The sequence below is a fragment of the Tauraco erythrolophus genome, chromosome 2 (assembly GCF_009769465.1).
Source record: "Tauraco erythrolophus isolate bTauEry1 chromosome 2, bTauEry1.pri, whole genome shotgun sequence".
NCBI classification, from domain to species: domain Eukaryota; kingdom Metazoa; phylum Chordata; class Aves; order Musophagiformes; family Musophagidae; genus Tauraco; species Tauraco erythrolophus.
In genome coordinates this window covers 9,807,440-9,825,342 of record NC_141466.1, presented here as the reverse complement: position 1 = coordinate 9,825,342, position 17,903 = coordinate 9,807,440, and the positions used below count along the sequence as shown (strand labels likewise).

Genomic DNA, 17,903 nt, shown 5'->3' with positions numbered 1-17,903 from the left:
CTGGAGTGTTTTTTCTCTGAACTGCTCAGTAAGTTTCTGTGAATACTATCAGATACAGAACTAACCCCTGAATGAAACTGAAAGAGGAAAATGAATACGCATTAAGTGAAGTCAAATAGTTTAGTAGTACTGAAAGATACAGATTTATGGCAAATATGCCAGCAATAAGTGAGAAAGATCTCAGCGAAGCACGGGTGAGCTTCACACATCATCTGTTTTAGGTAAAATAAGATAACTGCATAAATTATCCAGTTATTCTTTGGCTTTGATAAAACATGGCTATTAATTGTTACATGTATTAAGAGATATTTCTGGCCTTTGTAACTGAGATATCATCACTGAAAAAAAGACAATTCGTTTTGATGAAAGTAAGCTAAAAACCAGTCTTTTGTGGTTGCTGAGATATCCTCCATCCAAGGAAAAAATGTTCGTTTCTTTGTAGGGAATACAAGGAGTTACAATACATGGCTACATTCGTGACAGGTTCTGAAAATAAAATGCCTGAAATATTCTAATGACAAGATTTTGGTGTGTTGTTGCTATGAGGAGGTAATTGTGAGAGGTGGCTATGCGAAAGAAGTAAAGCACAGTGGGCTAGATTGTGAAAATTTTACTCATGTTCTTGAGTGCTTACATGCACCCAAACCACTGGACTATTCATATGTATTATTCATCTTTAGTCTGCATTGTGGATATTTTTAGAGAATGGAAAAAATCCTACTTTGTGCTATGTCTTACTACAAAAAACTATTCAATTAGATCCAACTATAATAATCGCAGTTATCCCTAATCGCAGTTATCCATTTTTATAATCTTTGCTAATTATAAGGAGTAATACTTAATAAATGTTTAAATGACTTTGTTTGGGATCCAGTTGGAAGCTTCATGAGATATTCTGGATGCAAGGAAAAGGAGGAACTTGATGAGCATACAGGGACAAGAGCAAAAGCGTAGCAGAGCTCTGCATTCCCCTGTTAGGATGGTATGCAAAATCCTTGTTCAACCACACCATCCAATACTATTACAAAGCAGAGATGCTATCTATGTACGTTAGAACTGCATTCAAACCAGTAGAAAATATTAATTTATGCAATGTGTTTTATGTACTTTCTGTTTTCTTTACACTAATTGGAGTTCATCCGAGATACACATGAATAACTTCATTAGCTGGAACTGGGTAATTTTTCTTCTTTTTCTTCAATATCTACAAGTTGCTCTTACTATGAAGTGTGAGCAAATGTAATGGAAAGGGAAAGCAGGGCAGAATATAAATAGGAAGTAGGCTGTGAGACGAGTAGAAATTTGCTTTAAATACTCACTCCTCTTAGGTCAGATTCACTAGCCTGTTTTGCATGGTACTTAGAGGAAATTGCTGGTGGGCAAGGTGGAAAAGAAGGTGATATTTTGCAACACCTCTGTTAAAATATAAAAGGTATATTTATATGCCTTTTATACACCAACACAGCTCCTGTGATAATGAGCAATCTTTTTGTTACCTGCCTATACACAGAGATTAGCAGTTCATTAATTAAACAAATCTGACCATGCAGTAGATCAGAGGAAGGCTAAATCAGGGGACGTTCTTGTTAGGTAAACAAATTTATGTCTGCATTACTTTCTAAACCTGTTTTACTAAACTAGAAAAGTTTTTAAGATAGAGGGAAAAAATCATCAAGCTTGCTGGTAAATGAGTGTAGAACATCTAGACATGACGTGCTGAAATACAAAGCCTATCTAATGTGGACTTGAATTCCTCTAGTGGGCCAATAGACAGATTTCTTGCTATGCTTTATCTCGTTCTCAGTGCCAGTGACAAGATTTTTCTCCCACTGAAATCTAATTACTAGCAGAACTGGCAGGATTTCAGCTGGTACTGTATCTACAGTGTTGTTAAAAAAGAGAAGGAGGGAGAAAGAAAAAAAGACGTTTAGGAAATACTTGGAAGAGGATCAAATCATTTTTGGTGATTAGTGAGGCAACAAAATTAAATATTTTAATAGGAGGATCATTTAAGTGTCCTAACTGTTGATGTCTTTTACCTTAGGTGTGCAGAAGGCTATTTTGGACAACCTCTAATACCAGGGGGATCGTGTCAGCCATGCCAGTGTAATGACAACCTTGACTTCTCCATTCCTGGCAGCTGTGACAGCTTGTCTGGTGCTTGCCTGATATGTAAGCCAGGTACAACAGGCCAATATTGTGAGAAGTGTGCTGATGGATATTTTGGTGATGCTCTTGATGCAAGGAACTGTCAACGTAAGTCATGAACTTTTACTGCTTCTGACAGTATTGATCTATCCTGTAACCGTGTTCCTGAGAGGAAGACTGTGCCTCTGTATATGTGAGCAGGAGAATGATACGGTGTGCTTACACCTCTAAGAATAATAGTATTTTACTTGCATCTGCATCTGGAAAGGGAGACTTCAAAGTAAATAGAAAGAAGAACCTATTAAAAAGCTTCCTGCTGTAGAATGAAGCAGTAATGAAGCAGACATGGAAAAAACCTGGGAGAGCAGAGCATTGCATGGATGCAAAAGGTTATACTAAATGTCAGATCTACAAAAATAAATACAAATAAATGAAAATGATTGAGTAAAAACGCTATAAGCCATCCAGGGAAATTTCATTAACTGGTGAGATTGGTGCTGAAGCAAGGGAGTGATATTTCAGTTACTGTAGGGTCCAGCTCTGGCACCACTCATGACCTCCTTCCTACCTACATGACCTCAGTAAGAGCTGGGAGCTGCTGCCTCTTACAGGGCCAGATTCTCCCACCTACTACAAAGGTGAGTCTAAAATCTCCTGACAAATTTTCTGAGGTGCTATGGAGGAGGATACCGGGCACTGCAGCAAGCTACCACTTCTCACCTGAGTGGTGGCATCACCCAGCTCATACAAGTATCAGCCCAGCTCATACTTCCCCATTATGATTGTGAAAAATTATTGAAAGCAGATGGAAGATTTGGTATGAACAGAAGCTTTTACTTCTGTAGGAGGCAGTGACGCTCTCTGAGCCATTGCTGGCACAACTCAGAACACGGCTATTAGGCAGAACAACTGCATTTAACTTAAACGTATTCTTCACATACGCTTCTACTCCATTCTGAGGAACAGAATACAACAGGTTATAAACTGTCCTGAGAGAGCAGAGCATTTTATTTCACTGTCACAAGGATTTAAGCCTTTTCGATTCATTGGAATAAACTCAGCAACTCCATTGAGTACAAAGGTGTTATGTCAGGATATAATTATGCAAGTAAAAGAGCTGGGCCACTTTCTTACTGCTTTGTGTGTAGGAACACAGGGACCACCTCTGCAGTATGTGTTGCAAGCACGAAAGTCTGAGCCATTAGTGGCTATTAGTGGCTTGTGGTTCGGCAGTGAGAATACTAAGTTCTGTTGAACCACCTAAGACTGTGGGGGAGCCAGCGAGATACAAAACATCACCAGTTTTGTCAGCTAAGGCTAATAAACGCTGATATAAGTAAAATCATAGATAACCATGAAGATGTATCCCTGTGTAAATGCTTTCTGTACCTACTTTATACAGTGCTGGATAAAAGTTGGACAATCACATATATTCTTAGCATGAGTTAACAGTTCACAATGAATGATGTCATATAATTTAGGATGTTAAGTATGTAATGTGATTTAAAAAGAAGTGTATTTCAAAAATCGTAGCTTCCAGTAGCTTGTCACCATTCCTGAGGCATTGATAGGGCTGTTGCTTTGAACATTTCTACAGTAGTGGCAGCTGCATGGGAAAGAGATGTAATATGAGGAGAGTTACGATTTTTAAAAAAAAAGTATTAAAAATAAATACATATTTAATGTAGAATTACAAGCTTTGCTTTTGTTGTTAGTATCACTGACAAGGAGAGCCCCCTAATGTATTCCTAGCCTTGTGCTCACAGTTACCTTGCATTCATCTACTCTCCATCTTTCATGTGGATTTTCTTTTTTGCATATGATTTTCTATTTCCTTTGCAGACTTCCATTAAGTTTGCCCTGCAGCTACAATATCAGAGGGACTGTGCCTTTACTTTGTTGTTTTCAATTTCTTTCCTTATTAAAAAGCCAAATCCAAGAGTATTGCAAAGCATGAATTTTGCTTTCAAATTATTCTTTGAAATGTTTCTGCTCTTTCTCAATACAGTGCTGTTGTCATGTGCATTAACCATTTCAAACGACCGTACAACTTTAGGTCACTATAGCGTCTCTGAATTTCTTGGTGTATCTGTACAAAAACAAATCTAAGAACAATGAGCAAATGTCCTAGTTTGGAGTGTCAGCAGTTTTAGCACATGAATATTATGGTAAAGAAGAGGGCTGTATACTGGATGAAAGACGTAAATTATGGATCAGTTAGTGCCGAAAAACGAGAGTAAAAGGAAAAGAGAGGTGATGTTAATTACTGCAGAAGTGTTTTTAAATGTTTACATTTTAAAAATATGTTGCAAATCAGAAAGAGACCAAAACCTCTGAGGATGTTACCAGACTGATATGAGAGCCCAACATATTTTTCTTACTTATTCTGGAATACGAGACATCTTTGCAACTATTTGAGAAATAATGACATGAACAGCCTGGCAAGCCATAAAGTCACTTTCATTTAAAAGAAGCAACTTTTGCCGAATACCTCAAAAGTGGGGAGGAAAACCAAAAAAAAAACACCCCACATCTATTCAATTTACAATTGAATGTAAATTCAATTTACAATTGAAAATTGTATATTAGCAAGTCCAATAAAGTAATGAGGAAGCTCCTGTTGTAATAGTCTATACATAGAAAAAATCAGGCTGCTTTTTCTCAAATGGCACCATGTGACATGCAAGTATGTGTTCACTGTTGGGACCCTTAAGTGTTTCTTGAAATGAAGCTGTCAGGTTGAGGAAAAAAGAAACAACACATGCAGCCAGGGCACTGCAGGAAGGCAAAATATGTTTTGGAGCCCTAGTTTACAGAGTGGATTGATAATCAGTACAGAGATGCGGATTCATTCCCCTCTGGGGAACAAAAAGGGACATTCAGGAACCAGCTCATGATGATGGAATTGGTGACTGCATGGTTATAGTCCCTGTGACACCAATCACATCCCTCTTCTCTACTGTGAATGCTAAAGGGATTTTTTCCTAATCTCTGCATGCCAGAAGAATCGTGGTTGAAGAACATAAGGGGTGATAGAAAGCTTCCTCAAAATTTCTCTTCTCCTAAAATATAAGAATTCAGAAGCCAGAAGCATTGTTATTTTCCTCAAGAAGCAGCAGTTCCTTCTCATTGCCATTTTAAATCCTCAAGAGAGCGTTGTGATGAGTTGGGCTGGTCAGTTGGGTGACGTTTCCTCTGGGAGGTGTGATGCTGTTGCCAAGACAGGGGTCCTGGGAGCAGATAATCCTTAGTCTCTCTTTCAGCTGTACTCCAGGGTGCTGCCTGTGACGGAGAGCTCTTGGTGGGGTTGAGGTTGCTGCCCCCACCGCGAGGCTCTTGGAGCCTTCTGGCTCCTCAGCCTGCCAATGTTTCCTGCCCACTGCGTTAACACAGGCTGGACTCCAGGGCAGCAGGACCAGCGTGTGGAGCAGCAACACTCCCACCTGCCATAGCTATGTCCCGTATGCACAAGTTATTTATGAACTGGAGGCAAAATTTCTCACTGCAATAATTTGGAGCAAAATTCCGCATTACTACGGGTAGATTAATGTGTGTCGTCATGGTGTGGGAATGATGCCTTCCTGCTTTACTCGAGCCTGCCTTCCTGGACTTCTCAGGATGGCAAAAGCTGCACTTCAAACATTTGGCTATTAAAAATGTAGCTTCAGGAAACACATTAACAGCTCCTTTTTCCTCTGCAGCCTGTCACTGTCACACCAATGGCTCCTTCTCGGAGATCTGTGACTCTCGGACGGGCCAGTGTGAGTGCAAAGCCAACGTGATCGGGCGCCGGTGTGACGTCTGCAAGGTGAGGGACAAGAAGCAGTGTTTCCTTTCAGCTTTCTTCCCTGTTTTTCCTAACTAAATACTGTTTCCTTTTGGATAGTTTTTCTTTTTTGTTCATTTTTCACTTAAAGAACATATATGGGTTGTTCTTATGTACAGAAAGGTAAAATGGCTGGGTTTAAAATGTTTTCTGAAGGTTTTCTAGAACAGAACACAGAACGTTGCATTTGCATGCAGTGAAGATATTTTAAGCCTCACTGTACATGCAAATACGTTTTTATATATGGTATATACACCTTATATTCTGAATGTTTGATATAAATAAATTAGTTAAAAATATTGCAGCTCTGGAGGATAATCCCTCTATGAAGAAAGTTGCAAAATGTCTGATAGCATCTGATTTTAAAAAAAAAAAAGCAAGATGCTAGTTTACTTGTGGTGTGAATGTTCTGCTTTTATGTTTTTTTCTTAGTGTTTCTTCTTATATTGTCCAAATAGCGTATTACTCTTTGGGGAAAGTGTCTTTTGCCTTGACGTTGTTTTGCTGTCTCATAAAACCACTGCAAAAAACAATGTTTCATAAACTTTCACAGAGTTGTCTTCAGGCTGCTAAGGAATATGTTATAGCTGGCTGCATGTTTCTCCAGTTCAGCACGAGGACTCATGGGTTGGGCCTGTGTCCTCAGAACTCCTCTGCATGCATGCAATTTAAAGCATATAAATAATTCTTCAGAAACTGCAGGGATCATTTTCACTCTTTAAAACTGCATAATTTCTGAAGTGGTTTGCTCGCGTTCTATTTTCAACAGTATTTAAAGAGTCTGTTCAAAGAAAAATTGTTGATATCCATGGAATTTGCACAGATTGCATAATGTACGCAGCAAATATCTCAAGCTCGTTAATACAATATTAGTGGTTGATTGGAATTAATCTTTGTTTACTACTGTATTTACTACTATCTTTATTCCTGTGCTCTTTTATGTGCTGTAGTTTCATTATTTTCACTTTCTAACAGTGCTTGCTTTTCATTCTTAAAGCCCAGCTTCTTCTGGGCTCCAGAAAAGCTGTTTTGTATACCCTGTGGCTGCAGTGCTTTAGGATCCATGTCACTGCAGTGTGACATGTCAGGAAGATGTATCTGCAAATCAGGATTCATGGGCAGACGCTGTGAAATCAGCAGACAAGTGCCTAAATTGAAAGAAAACGCACGAAGCAGTCAGCAGATCCGAGTCCCCCCTCGGAGATGGGGCATCAGCAGTGCCAGTGGGTGCCCACGGGGTGCTTACCGGCCTGCCACTCCGGTAATCAGAAACTGTGTGGGTTGCATGGACTGAAATCTCATACTCGCTTGTGTTTGGAGCTCCTGCAGGCTTTTTTTAATTTTAAATAGTGTGCTACAATATACAAAATTATCGAGAAACATACAGACTCACACGACAGGCAGCCTCTTAGGGTACTTCCCCACTCCTAGGGCTTCTCATTGTGTAAATGACACTATATTCCAGAAGTCAAATACCAACATGAGTCCACAAGCAACACCATCAACAGCGATACGCACAAAATGCATCAGTGGGTTTTTCATGGCCTTCAGCAGGATAAAACTTCCTCTTCTAACAATTCAAGAATGAAAACCTTAAGGAGTTTGCAAGAAGGATCAGTCCCAGAGGCAAAGTGTTAAGATCTAATCTTGAAATATCAAACATAACTGGTGTTAAAAGTTCTCATGTAGTGAATATGGCCAGTTTTCTCAGCCTTTTTTAACGGGGTGAAGTGCCCATTTTTTGAATGTAACGCCCATAATGACAGAAGTATTCATTTTTTATCACATACCAACAAAGCAACTTACTTCCTAAAGTGAAGTAATTACGATGCAACTGCTTCTACCAGAGCAGTGTTTCAGGAATGTTGGGTTTTGACCCTGCAACTCAAAAACCTCCACACTTATCACGCCTGGTTTGAAAAATACCTGGCATTATGTTTCCTCCTCAGCTAGACTCTGGGACCTGTGCCAGATTTGCTTGTATGGATTCCCTTGGAGAACATGAGCTTTTACCCATTTAACATATGTTACAGAACTGCGTTGCCCACAAAAACGCTCGACACACATAGACTGATACAGAGACACAATATAATAACATACTCAGAAAATTCATCCTATTTGCTCATTGTCATCCACGATCTAATCTCTTGTTCAGTAAATGTGATTCTTAGAATTTCTGTGTGTAAACAAGCTTTGCTGAGGGCTTAACTTGGGGGTTCATCTTGGGGGTTTGCATGACTGATCAAAATGTCTTTGTGCAGAGCTCATCACAGAACGCGACCCAGCATGCTAGTGATCGTTTCTTCCTTCACGCAGTGTGGAATGCTAGTGTATCAGACTTTCTCTGGCTTTCACTCTTATAAACAGAATTTATTAAATCCTATCAAACTTTCTGTTGAGAACTGAGCTACATGCTGTGCATTGGTTACTTCACTGCTTTAATCTGAATGTCTGTCCTGAGATTTTTGCATATTCACATTTCTGTATGTCTCTTCCTATGGGAAAGGAATCTTTAGAGATAGTCTGGATATTTAATCAAACCTTGGAATTTAATTGTATCAGTTTGGGTTTTTCTCTCTGATGCACTGTGTTTTGCCATGCAGACTTATGTAATTCGCAAAATATTTCAATATAGAATTTGGGAATGAAAATCAGTGCAATTCTTTATTATGTGTATAATCGTGTATTTGCTTAGCTTCTTATGATTCTTCAGGCCAAATTCTGACCATAGGTGTGGTCCTGTATTCTGATACCTATCAGCAGATTCTCTATGGGAATGTGGAACTTCAGTATTAACCTCAGATCAGATTTTAGGACTTTTACATGGAAGCCTGCTGAAGTCTCTGGTAATTCACCTACACAAGAGGTTAGGGGTTCCACTGTGGAACAAATCCATGTAAAATGTAAGTCAGTGCAGCTCTACTGACTTGAAAAATCTGTAGTGATGAATATACTAGGTAAAAATCTGACTTCATATGCCTGGGTCACACAGTAGTACATTGTAAAAGTAAATATTTTCCACTTTGTTCTGTTTATATTCATTAGCAGTGATCTTTTTAATATCTCATTTTTAATATTTTACTTACCTAGCAAAATCTCTGATAGATTTTTTTTTTATTAAATATGGTAGTGTCAGTTTCAAGTGAAGTTAGTAATATGATTTGGATTTTAATATCCTCTGAAAATCATTGTACCTGAAAAAAAGGTAGAAAACTACTACCATTTTAAGTTACTGCAGCTCAAGACTGAGTTCAGAATATGAATATCAAGTATGGTTTGCTCCTAGGGCCTCTGTTAGCTGGTGTAGTGAAACCTCTGGGGTCTGTTGGTTAAAAGCTTCAGGTAGAACTCCATATTACAGTGCACAAATGAGCATGTATCTTCCCTTCTTTACAAGTTTACATTTTGTGCTGCACTAGTGGAGTTGAAGAGGAAATTTATTACTATTTCTAGTGCTGTCGGAACATTACAGTACTCAATGCAAAAAAGAAAGCAAAGAATGAAAATAGAACAGAAATAGAATCTCATTGATTATTTCTATCTTAGTCTTAGACCTAACCCGAAGACAGAGACTTTATCTTAAAAATAGGTAATTTCTGTTATTTACTTGTAATGTAAACAAATACATTGTGTCTATGTTCTTCTAAAGTTATTCCTGAACATCATTCAAAAGAGGTGCCCTCGAATTACAGAATACTGTATACGGACATTACCCCTGGTCAGAGGAGATAAAATCTAGTTGTTCAGAGACTTTCCAGTTGAATCAATCCATATTCGTAGCTAAGATTTTGAATTCACTCCCTCTGCCTGACATAAACTTACAACACAGACATGGGATGTGTACGTGGCACTGACATACATTCCATTTCTTGTAGGAATTGTGTGTGGAAACACAACCTCATAGGAAATGCGTTACATTGCAGAACATTCATTATAGATCAGGAAACATTCTGAAATCTTTATTCTTTTTCAGCTGTGCAGGGTATTTAGTGCCCTTGCCCCAGTGTTTTACTGCTACAATACAATCTGTTAAGAGTAGTGTTTCAGTGATGAAAAGGAACGAACCACCCCGATCTCCCTACACTCTCAGCTTTTCCTCTTTTCTCCAGGTAATCATTCCATGTACTAACTGCTCTTCCTCTGTCTGTGGCAGCCTGAAACATTTGGCTTACAATCCTCAAGAGGCTGTGTTCCCTGCAACTGCAACTCTTTTGGTTCCAAGTCCTTTGACTGCGATGGAGATGGACAGTGTTATTGCCAGCCTGGAGTGACAGGAAAGAAGTGTGACCACTGTGCTCATGGATTTTACAACTTTGAAGAAGGAGGCTGTACTCGTATGTAAATTCTTTGCAACCAATTGCAGGTTGATTTATTTGTTTGTTTATTTATTACTAAAGTTTCTAGTTTGACTGGTTTTGGATCACCTAACAAATTTTCTTGACAGGTAGGTATCTTCATATAGAGCCCTGTAAATCAATCATTTGGCAAGGATGGTGATTGGCAAGAACAAAAGGCCCAAGCAATTCCTTTCTTTAAGATCAGTTGATGGCTAATGTACCATGTTTAGAAGGAACAAGAATGCCCTTTTCTCCAAGTACTTTCTTCCAAAAAAGTTCCTATTACTTAATTATGGTAAGAGTGTCATAGAAGGCTGATTAAGGTGCTTGCCAAATCACATCAGCTTGAAGGGATGTGAATGGAAAAAAAGAAAAAAAAAAATCCCTTTGCTTCTAGTTTTACCCCCAGCATTTTCACTGTCCTTACTGGTTGATCCTTTTTTATTAAATTTCTATAGAGTGATATTTAGGATCTTGTATACTTTTTGTGTACAACAATATCTTCAGATAAAATTCTCAATGTCCCTTGTGTAAACACATGAAAAGTATGTTCTTCGAGATGCTGAAACTCTAGCATCAGGCATAAATATATCCAGCCACTTCTGTACATCTATGTTTGTCCTTTTGGATGTTAGGTCAAACACTGAAATGAATGCTTCCTGGCCTTAAAGCAGTACAGACTGCTACATCAAAAAGAACCTAATCAATAGATCTCTTCCCAGGGAAGTATCCCATCTTTGCTAATAGAACTGTATTTTTAAGTCTCACAGGCTTATTTAGGTGTGATCATAAAAGATGTAGTTGTCTAGTGTGGCTGGCTGCTGGAATGCCAGCATGGCGATGGCTCTGCAGCTTGCTTTGCTGATGGCAGAGTGCTATAAAGCCAAGGGTATTACTGCTATTATTTTTCAGGCAGAAGCTGTATTCTTTCCAGAAGCAGAAGTCACCATGCTTGATACCCTATTCTGCCTCCTTTCCTATCCAGAATGGCAGTAGAAGCAGCAAGCCTAGATCTCTGCCTTTTTTTACTCCCCTTTTTTATGGAAGGAGCATCTAGACCTCGAGACTCACATCTGTGCAGCAAAATCCAATTTCGCCCATAGTGTTGATAAAGCTTGAGTCAGGCTGGATTATAGATCCTGTCTGAAAACATTACTCTACAGTTTTGCCTCCCATGGGAAGGAAGGGCTAGGAATGTGTTTACCACCTTGGGAAGTTCGAACGTGTTGGCATCTAGGAAAAGGGAAAGATGGGTTCACAGGCTCGCTAATGAGAGAACTTGAAACAAAATGCACATGACAACTGCAGTCCTAAAGTCCTTAGCACATATACAGAGAGAAAAGAAATACAGAATATCTTCATTATTAGTCTCTTATTCTAGCATTTCACAGTTAAAAAGAACACCACTGTTGTGAAATACTACAAAATGTTAATTTCATACAGTTAGGGAAGGAAAATGAGGGAGCAATTAACAAGATTTCACAATAAAATTTTAACTGTTCTCTTGGAAAACATGAAATGACAAAGTTTAAGGAACAATGATGAAATGGTAAAGTAGTGTAATCCAAACAATATTTTAAACAGAAATGTATCTGCCTGTGGTCATCAAATATTTTAAATAACCGCAACAGTTAAAGAAAATTCATATTTTTAGAAGTTCCAAAGTTAATACAACAGATGGAGAGGAATTCTGTTTTCAAAATGCTGTTTTTCCCCACTTATTTTTAGTAGGCTTTTTTATGTATTCCTTCAAATGACAAAAAAAAAAAAAAAGGAATTAAATTATGAATCACAGAGAAAACCAGAAATTTAACAAAAGTGTATCAAATTGTGCTAGGAAGAAAGTGCACAAAAATGGATTCCATAGTGACAGTTAAGTATCGAATAAAATATTGGACCTCTTTTATCTAGCGTTTATCTAAAAAGAATATAATTTGATTTTTTTCTTATGTGATAAAAAACCATAAAGCTTAAAAAACCCCCTAAAGCATCATCAGTTAGCTTTGACATTCTAGCAGCGAAGATACAAAAGAGATTTCTATTTCACTATTGCTTGCAACAAATGTGTTGCATTTTTTCCATATTTTTTTTAATAATGATAAAAGTAAAAATGCAAAAAATATTACTATATCACTTTCCTCCCCTCCATGCCTTTTGAACCAATCTTTTGTAAGAACTGGAAGCCCATAAAAGAGCTGTCACATCCAAAAGCCTCAGTCTCCCAGAGAGAGACGTATTCTGAAACATCTTCAAGCCACAGTGTGTCAAAAGATTTTATGTAGCATGCAAAACATCTTGTTCCTGGCACGATGGAGGCAAAACTTACTATCTTTGCATCAGTTACCTTGTTTTGAAAGCATTGATGGGGGAAAAATAAAGGTTACTTCTTATTTGAGCTGTGGATTTGAGTTCTATCTTTGCACATCTAATGTTTTACTCTGTGTTGAAGTATTTCATACAGTGAAGGTAATGAACATAAATACAGCCCTCAGCAATGAACATTATGTTAAACTGTCCTATAAACATACCAAGGAATAGATTATCACTCAGAGTCGCAGTTTGCTTATGATGCTTTTGGTCTGACCTCAAGAGTAATGTTGACGATGGGTGTGAAAATAACCATGTACCAGTTCTGCTTCTCCAAGCAATTAGGTGCCAATCTTGTGCCCCATAGCTATCACTTACATACCTTGAATCTGCATTTGCCACTGGTGAGTCGTTCACTTAATAATGCTTCAAGAGCAAAGACTGCTTTTGGAACCACTTCCAAAACCAAAGTGTTTTTAATTGAATAAAAATCTGCAGAGAATCACAGTTTCCTGTGAAGAGGCACATTATTGATGTCCTCCAAGGCAGAATACATGTAATCTGAAAAAAAGGAATAGAATGAGAAAAAGAAACTGAAACACTTTTTTTACCATTTAAGAAAAATTTGTTTACAGCAGCAGAAATTTCAGGAGGTTGGCTTAGATTGGTGGAAGAGGTTAAATAAACTTCAAGTTTCCTGCATAGAGGGCTCAGATGCAGTCAGGTGGCTTCTTCCAGAAGACAGCATTGGCCCAGAAACTGTACAGCGATGTTCCTGCAGCTGTATCATGAATGCCCCATCTCAGAAGTCTCTGGACTTCTACAGTCAATGCCTTTATTTTTCCCATTCTGTTCTCATTGCAGTTACTTCAACCTCAGTTAACCGGTATTGCATTGCTCCTGGTTTTGGTTTCTCTGGGTTTACCCTACCTTACCTTTCCTACTCCACTGTGTCTGCAGAGAACTGAGAGTTCACTGTACAGTAAAGGCTTTGCTGGAATGATCCAAACCCTGTTAGGGTTTGCTCTCCAGGTGTTGCATAAAGGGGTAACTTTTCCTCTGCTCTATTCTTTTCTGTTTCCCATGAAGCCTGTGACTGTTCACGTTTTGGTAATAACTGTGATCCCGTCAGTGGCCGCTGTATCTGCCCTCCTAATACTGTTGGAGAGATGTGTGACAAATGTGCACCAAATTACTGGGGCCATGACATTGTCAGTGGCTGCAAGGTGAGTGGGTCTCACAGATTTTCTCTCTGTGTATTACGTCTTTCCTGTGGGGTTAAATACAGTAATTTGTAGCTGGAACACAATTTTTGTCTCTGTATTGCGAGTTGAGGTGTCAGACTGTGTTGGGAATGTTGGCGATCTGTTACCGAGCACTACAGATCCTCTGTCTCAGGTGTGCAGCCTGTAATACCAAACACCCAGTCTATACTGCTGCCATGCTGAGTCAGTGTCCTGCCTGAGCCTGGTTTATTTTATTTTAGCTGTGTTTAACGTGATGGAGATCACAGCAGTATTGTACAATGTATGTAGATGTATAGTTACAGGCAACTGACAGTGCCTTTGCCAAACAAATTTACTTTGGCCCTAATTGTTATACCACTGGGAATTTGTACTTGAAGTTTACTTGAGAAGTGACCTGTGCATAAAAGACAGTGAAGAGAGAAGAAAAGAAACAACCACCTTAGCTGTAAAATGCACTTTCTTCCTATGTTCTTAAAGGGGAAATAAACCTCATTAGCCTTTAAATCCTTCTTATTCCAGTGTTTGACACAGTTAAAAAAATTCCAAAGAGGAGGGAAGAACGAAGAAGAAATAAGAAAACAATGATAGTATGTCAGAGAGGCCATGAAAGCTGCTGTTAATGTCCTACTCTTGAGTTAAGGGGAACAGTATTTGGATAAGGGTGAAAACTGGTGACAGTGAATAGCATGCAAAGTTCAAAAATCTTCTCCTCTCTGCTGTTCTCACTGATGATGAGAGATTTATAATATAGCTACAATTACTCCAAAAAACTGTGTCTTGTCTGAACATGGTCATACACAACTAATGCTCTTTCTAAAAGGGCTGTTTGTCATGTAGCTCAGGCTGCAAACTAATTATCAAGAATGATTTCTTTTTTGTATGTATGGAAAACTCCTCTTGTGAAACCTCTGCTGTGCTGCTGTGATATAGATTCTTGGCTTCTGAAACCAGCCTAATGAGGTTGAAGACCTCTGTTTGAGCTCTGGAGTGTATTCTTTGATTATCTTTTATGTGAGCACATTAGTATGGCAGTTCCATGGCACCATCTAAATTAATAATGATCTATCAGCCCACATCTCTTTCAGTATGTTGCAGCTAATTTCTGCAAAGTGAGATGTGAATCTCCTGCTCACACTCGTTGTAGAAGATTTCCAGGGCTGTTGTAACTCAGGAGGATAGAGAGCATTGCGTAAAACTGCTTGCTCAGAAAACAAACATAACATCTGATCGTGATTTAGGTTTTGATATTGAACACCAAGCTATTTCAGTGGGTGGTTAACAATTTGCTTTCTGAGCTTTATGTTCAAATATATCCTGTAGAGTAAGGTTCTTTCTGTCAGAAGGTTTTATTTCTTAGGTTAGGTAGTGGTCTAGCAGTCTAACATTTAACCAGTAGTTAAATACTTTCTCTGGCATTCATTAAAGATTGAATTTGAGAATTTCCTGTATATGATTACCTTCTTTATAAATGGTCTTTTCAGGTCAGAAGAAAGGTGCTTTAAGTATTCATATAATGAACAGTTTTGCTTAGAAACAATCCACATTTTCCTCCTCTCTTTTTCAGCTTTGTGTTCTTAATTTTAGCAAGTCTTTCCATGTCAGTTACTGTGGTAACCTGTACTACTGGCACTGAGTTTGCTTCTGCAAGCTGAACTTCTCCATATGAGATTCTGGTCACGCCAGTGATCGCAGCAAATGTCCTGTGCTAACTTTGCAGTACAGTCACAGTAATAACACTGAGGGATTCGTCTGTTCTTTAGAAGCCCGCAGCTTTCCCTGCTACTTACTTCTGTGCTCAGTATCTAGACCCCCTGGCAAATCACCTATTCCTATCCTTACCTGCCTGCGGATGTCTCATTCTGTGAGCAAGTTTACTTCCCAGTACACCGCATGACTAAATCTCCATCCCTTACTGTGTAAATTACTGTCATCTAAGAGTCCTGTTTGTGCAAAGAAGATAGTTACCTGTCTGATGGATGACTAATAAACATTGAACTAGATTCTGCTGGGACCACTGCCCCTGAGCAGTTACAGTTTTAGGAGAGTGGTCTGAACATGCCCTGCAGAGGATTTACACAGAAAGCACTTTTTAGAGAGCACTTACAGTTTTTAAGTTAATTTTGTCCAAAGAGTATCCCAGTGTCCTTGACCCTTTTGGATTTATTTGATTTCACTGCCTAACTTACCAGTGCTAAGTAATATCTGTTCAAAAAGAAAACAGTGTTGTAAACATATTTAGTGTAATCGCTTGACTTTGTTGAATAAAGATAAACACCTAGCCTTATAATTCAGATATTCTACCTTTGGACAGTGGAAATTCGCTGCTGTACTTAATTTATAGATAGTTGAAAGAGGTGAGTTGCTTTTTTGTTGTTGTTTGTTTGTTTGTTTCAGAAGCATAATTACAATTTTCTCCTTGTTTCTTTCCTTTTTTAGCCTTGTGACTGCAGCCTCGTTGGAGCCCTGAGTTCTCAGTGTGACTTAAATACAGGCTGTTGCTTCTGCCACCCTGAATTCTCTGGGGATAAATGCACTGAGTGCAGGTTGGGTTACTGGAATTATCCACAATGCGTTGCTTGTCAGTGCTTCCTGGCAGGGACTGATCCACAGAGCTGTGATACGGAGTTGGGGAAGTGCTCATGTGTTGATCATACTGGCCAATGCAGCTGCAAGGTAGGACAATGAAGGTTGTAAGCTGATCTTACAGCTACTGAGAAGTTTATTCCAAAATTCACTGACACCTATACTTGCCTGTTCCAACAATACATGCAAACAAATTTATTTCGTTTTCCTAGTGCATTTGCTAACTGCTGTGGGAGGAGTCTAACATAAGGAAAGACTTCAGTGCTTATCAGTTGCTTTTTAACACGCTAAGACTTGCCAGGTTAACAGCCTCTTAGGCTCTCTTCTCACTTTGTATTTCTTTCTGTTCTTACAGAACCGTTGCCAATTTAACCCCATTCAATACAATTCTTGTTCAGATATTCAGCAAATTAAGAGCAAACACATCAGTAATAGTATGCCACAGTTCTAGTTCTTTATAGTACATTGACTTAGAGGAAGTCAATATTGATCATTTTATGACTAGAATTCACTGTGATAGTATCTGTTCTTCTGAGCAGACTTCATCCAGTTCAGGATCACTAAAGCAAAGACTTTTGGCATCATCACCCACAGCATTCTTACTTGGAATTGTTCTTGGAAGAACAGAACACTTAGTTGGTTTGAAAATTGTCTGGATTGCTGGGTTTAAAGGGCAATAATCGGTGGTTTGATGTGCAGTTGGTGGCCAGCAAGCAGAGACCCCAGAGCCAGTACCTTCATCAGTAACACAGATGACAGGATTCATCAGCAGCAGATTTGAGAATATTGCTGATTTGGAGGAGGTAGAGGTTGACGTGCTGAGCAGTAAAACTACAATCTAGAGGGTCCTTGAAAAGCTTGATGGTTAGGAAAATAGAAAGGTCATTAATTGGAGTGGAGTATCCTTAAGAATCAGTATAATTTGGGAGGAAAAAGGCTGTCTGGTAATCCTGCTTAAATGCACATACAGGCTTTGGGGAATGGCAAACTGAACATAAGCCAGCCATGTACGCTCCTTGTAAATAAGGCAGACTGCCTGCTGAGCTGGGTGCATTGGTCATACTGGCCAATGCAGCTGCAAGGTGGGACATCGTGAAGAGTGTGACCAGCAGAGACAAGTCTTTATCCCCCCCTCTACTCAGTGCTGGTAAGACTGCACTTGGCAATGGTGTTCAGTTTTAGGACCTGAGACAAGAGCGTTGTTGAGAAACTGGAGAGGATCCAGAGAAGGTCTATAAAGAGACTTGGAGCAGATGATCTGTAAGGCTATATTGAGAGAGCTGGACTCTTTTAAAAAGTCTGCAAAGTATAAAGGCTAAGAGAAAATGCACTTGCAGCCTACAGCCACTTCAAAGAGTAGTTGATGGAGTCAGGTCCTTTCTGATGGCAGCAAAAGATGTGACAAGGGACAACAGATGCAAATGGAAGTTTGGGAATTTTGAGTTGGACATTAGG

The 17,903-nt window shown here is 38.9% G+C and overlaps 1 protein-coding gene across 1 annotated transcript in view; it reads left to right on the top strand.

Annotated features, from left to right (window-relative positions):
• The window catches only part of LAMA2 (laminin subunit alpha 2), a 303,089-nt gene that overhangs the window by 159,753 nt on the left and 125,433 nt on the right, over positions 1 to 17,903 (top strand). Inside the window, exons 19-24 of the mRNA XM_086631963.1 lie at positions 2,045 to 2,256; positions 5,850 to 5,956; positions 6,972 to 7,235; positions 10,128 to 10,308; positions 13,708 to 13,844; positions 16,302 to 16,538. Of these exons, the coding sequence (XP_086488089.1) occupies positions 2,045 to 2,256; positions 5,850 to 5,956; positions 6,972 to 7,235; positions 10,128 to 10,308; positions 13,708 to 13,844; positions 16,302 to 16,538 (1,138 nt within the window). The remainder of the gene's footprint in view (positions 1 to 2,044; positions 2,257 to 5,849; positions 5,957 to 6,971; positions 7,236 to 10,127; positions 10,309 to 13,707; positions 13,845 to 16,301; positions 16,539 to 17,903) is intronic.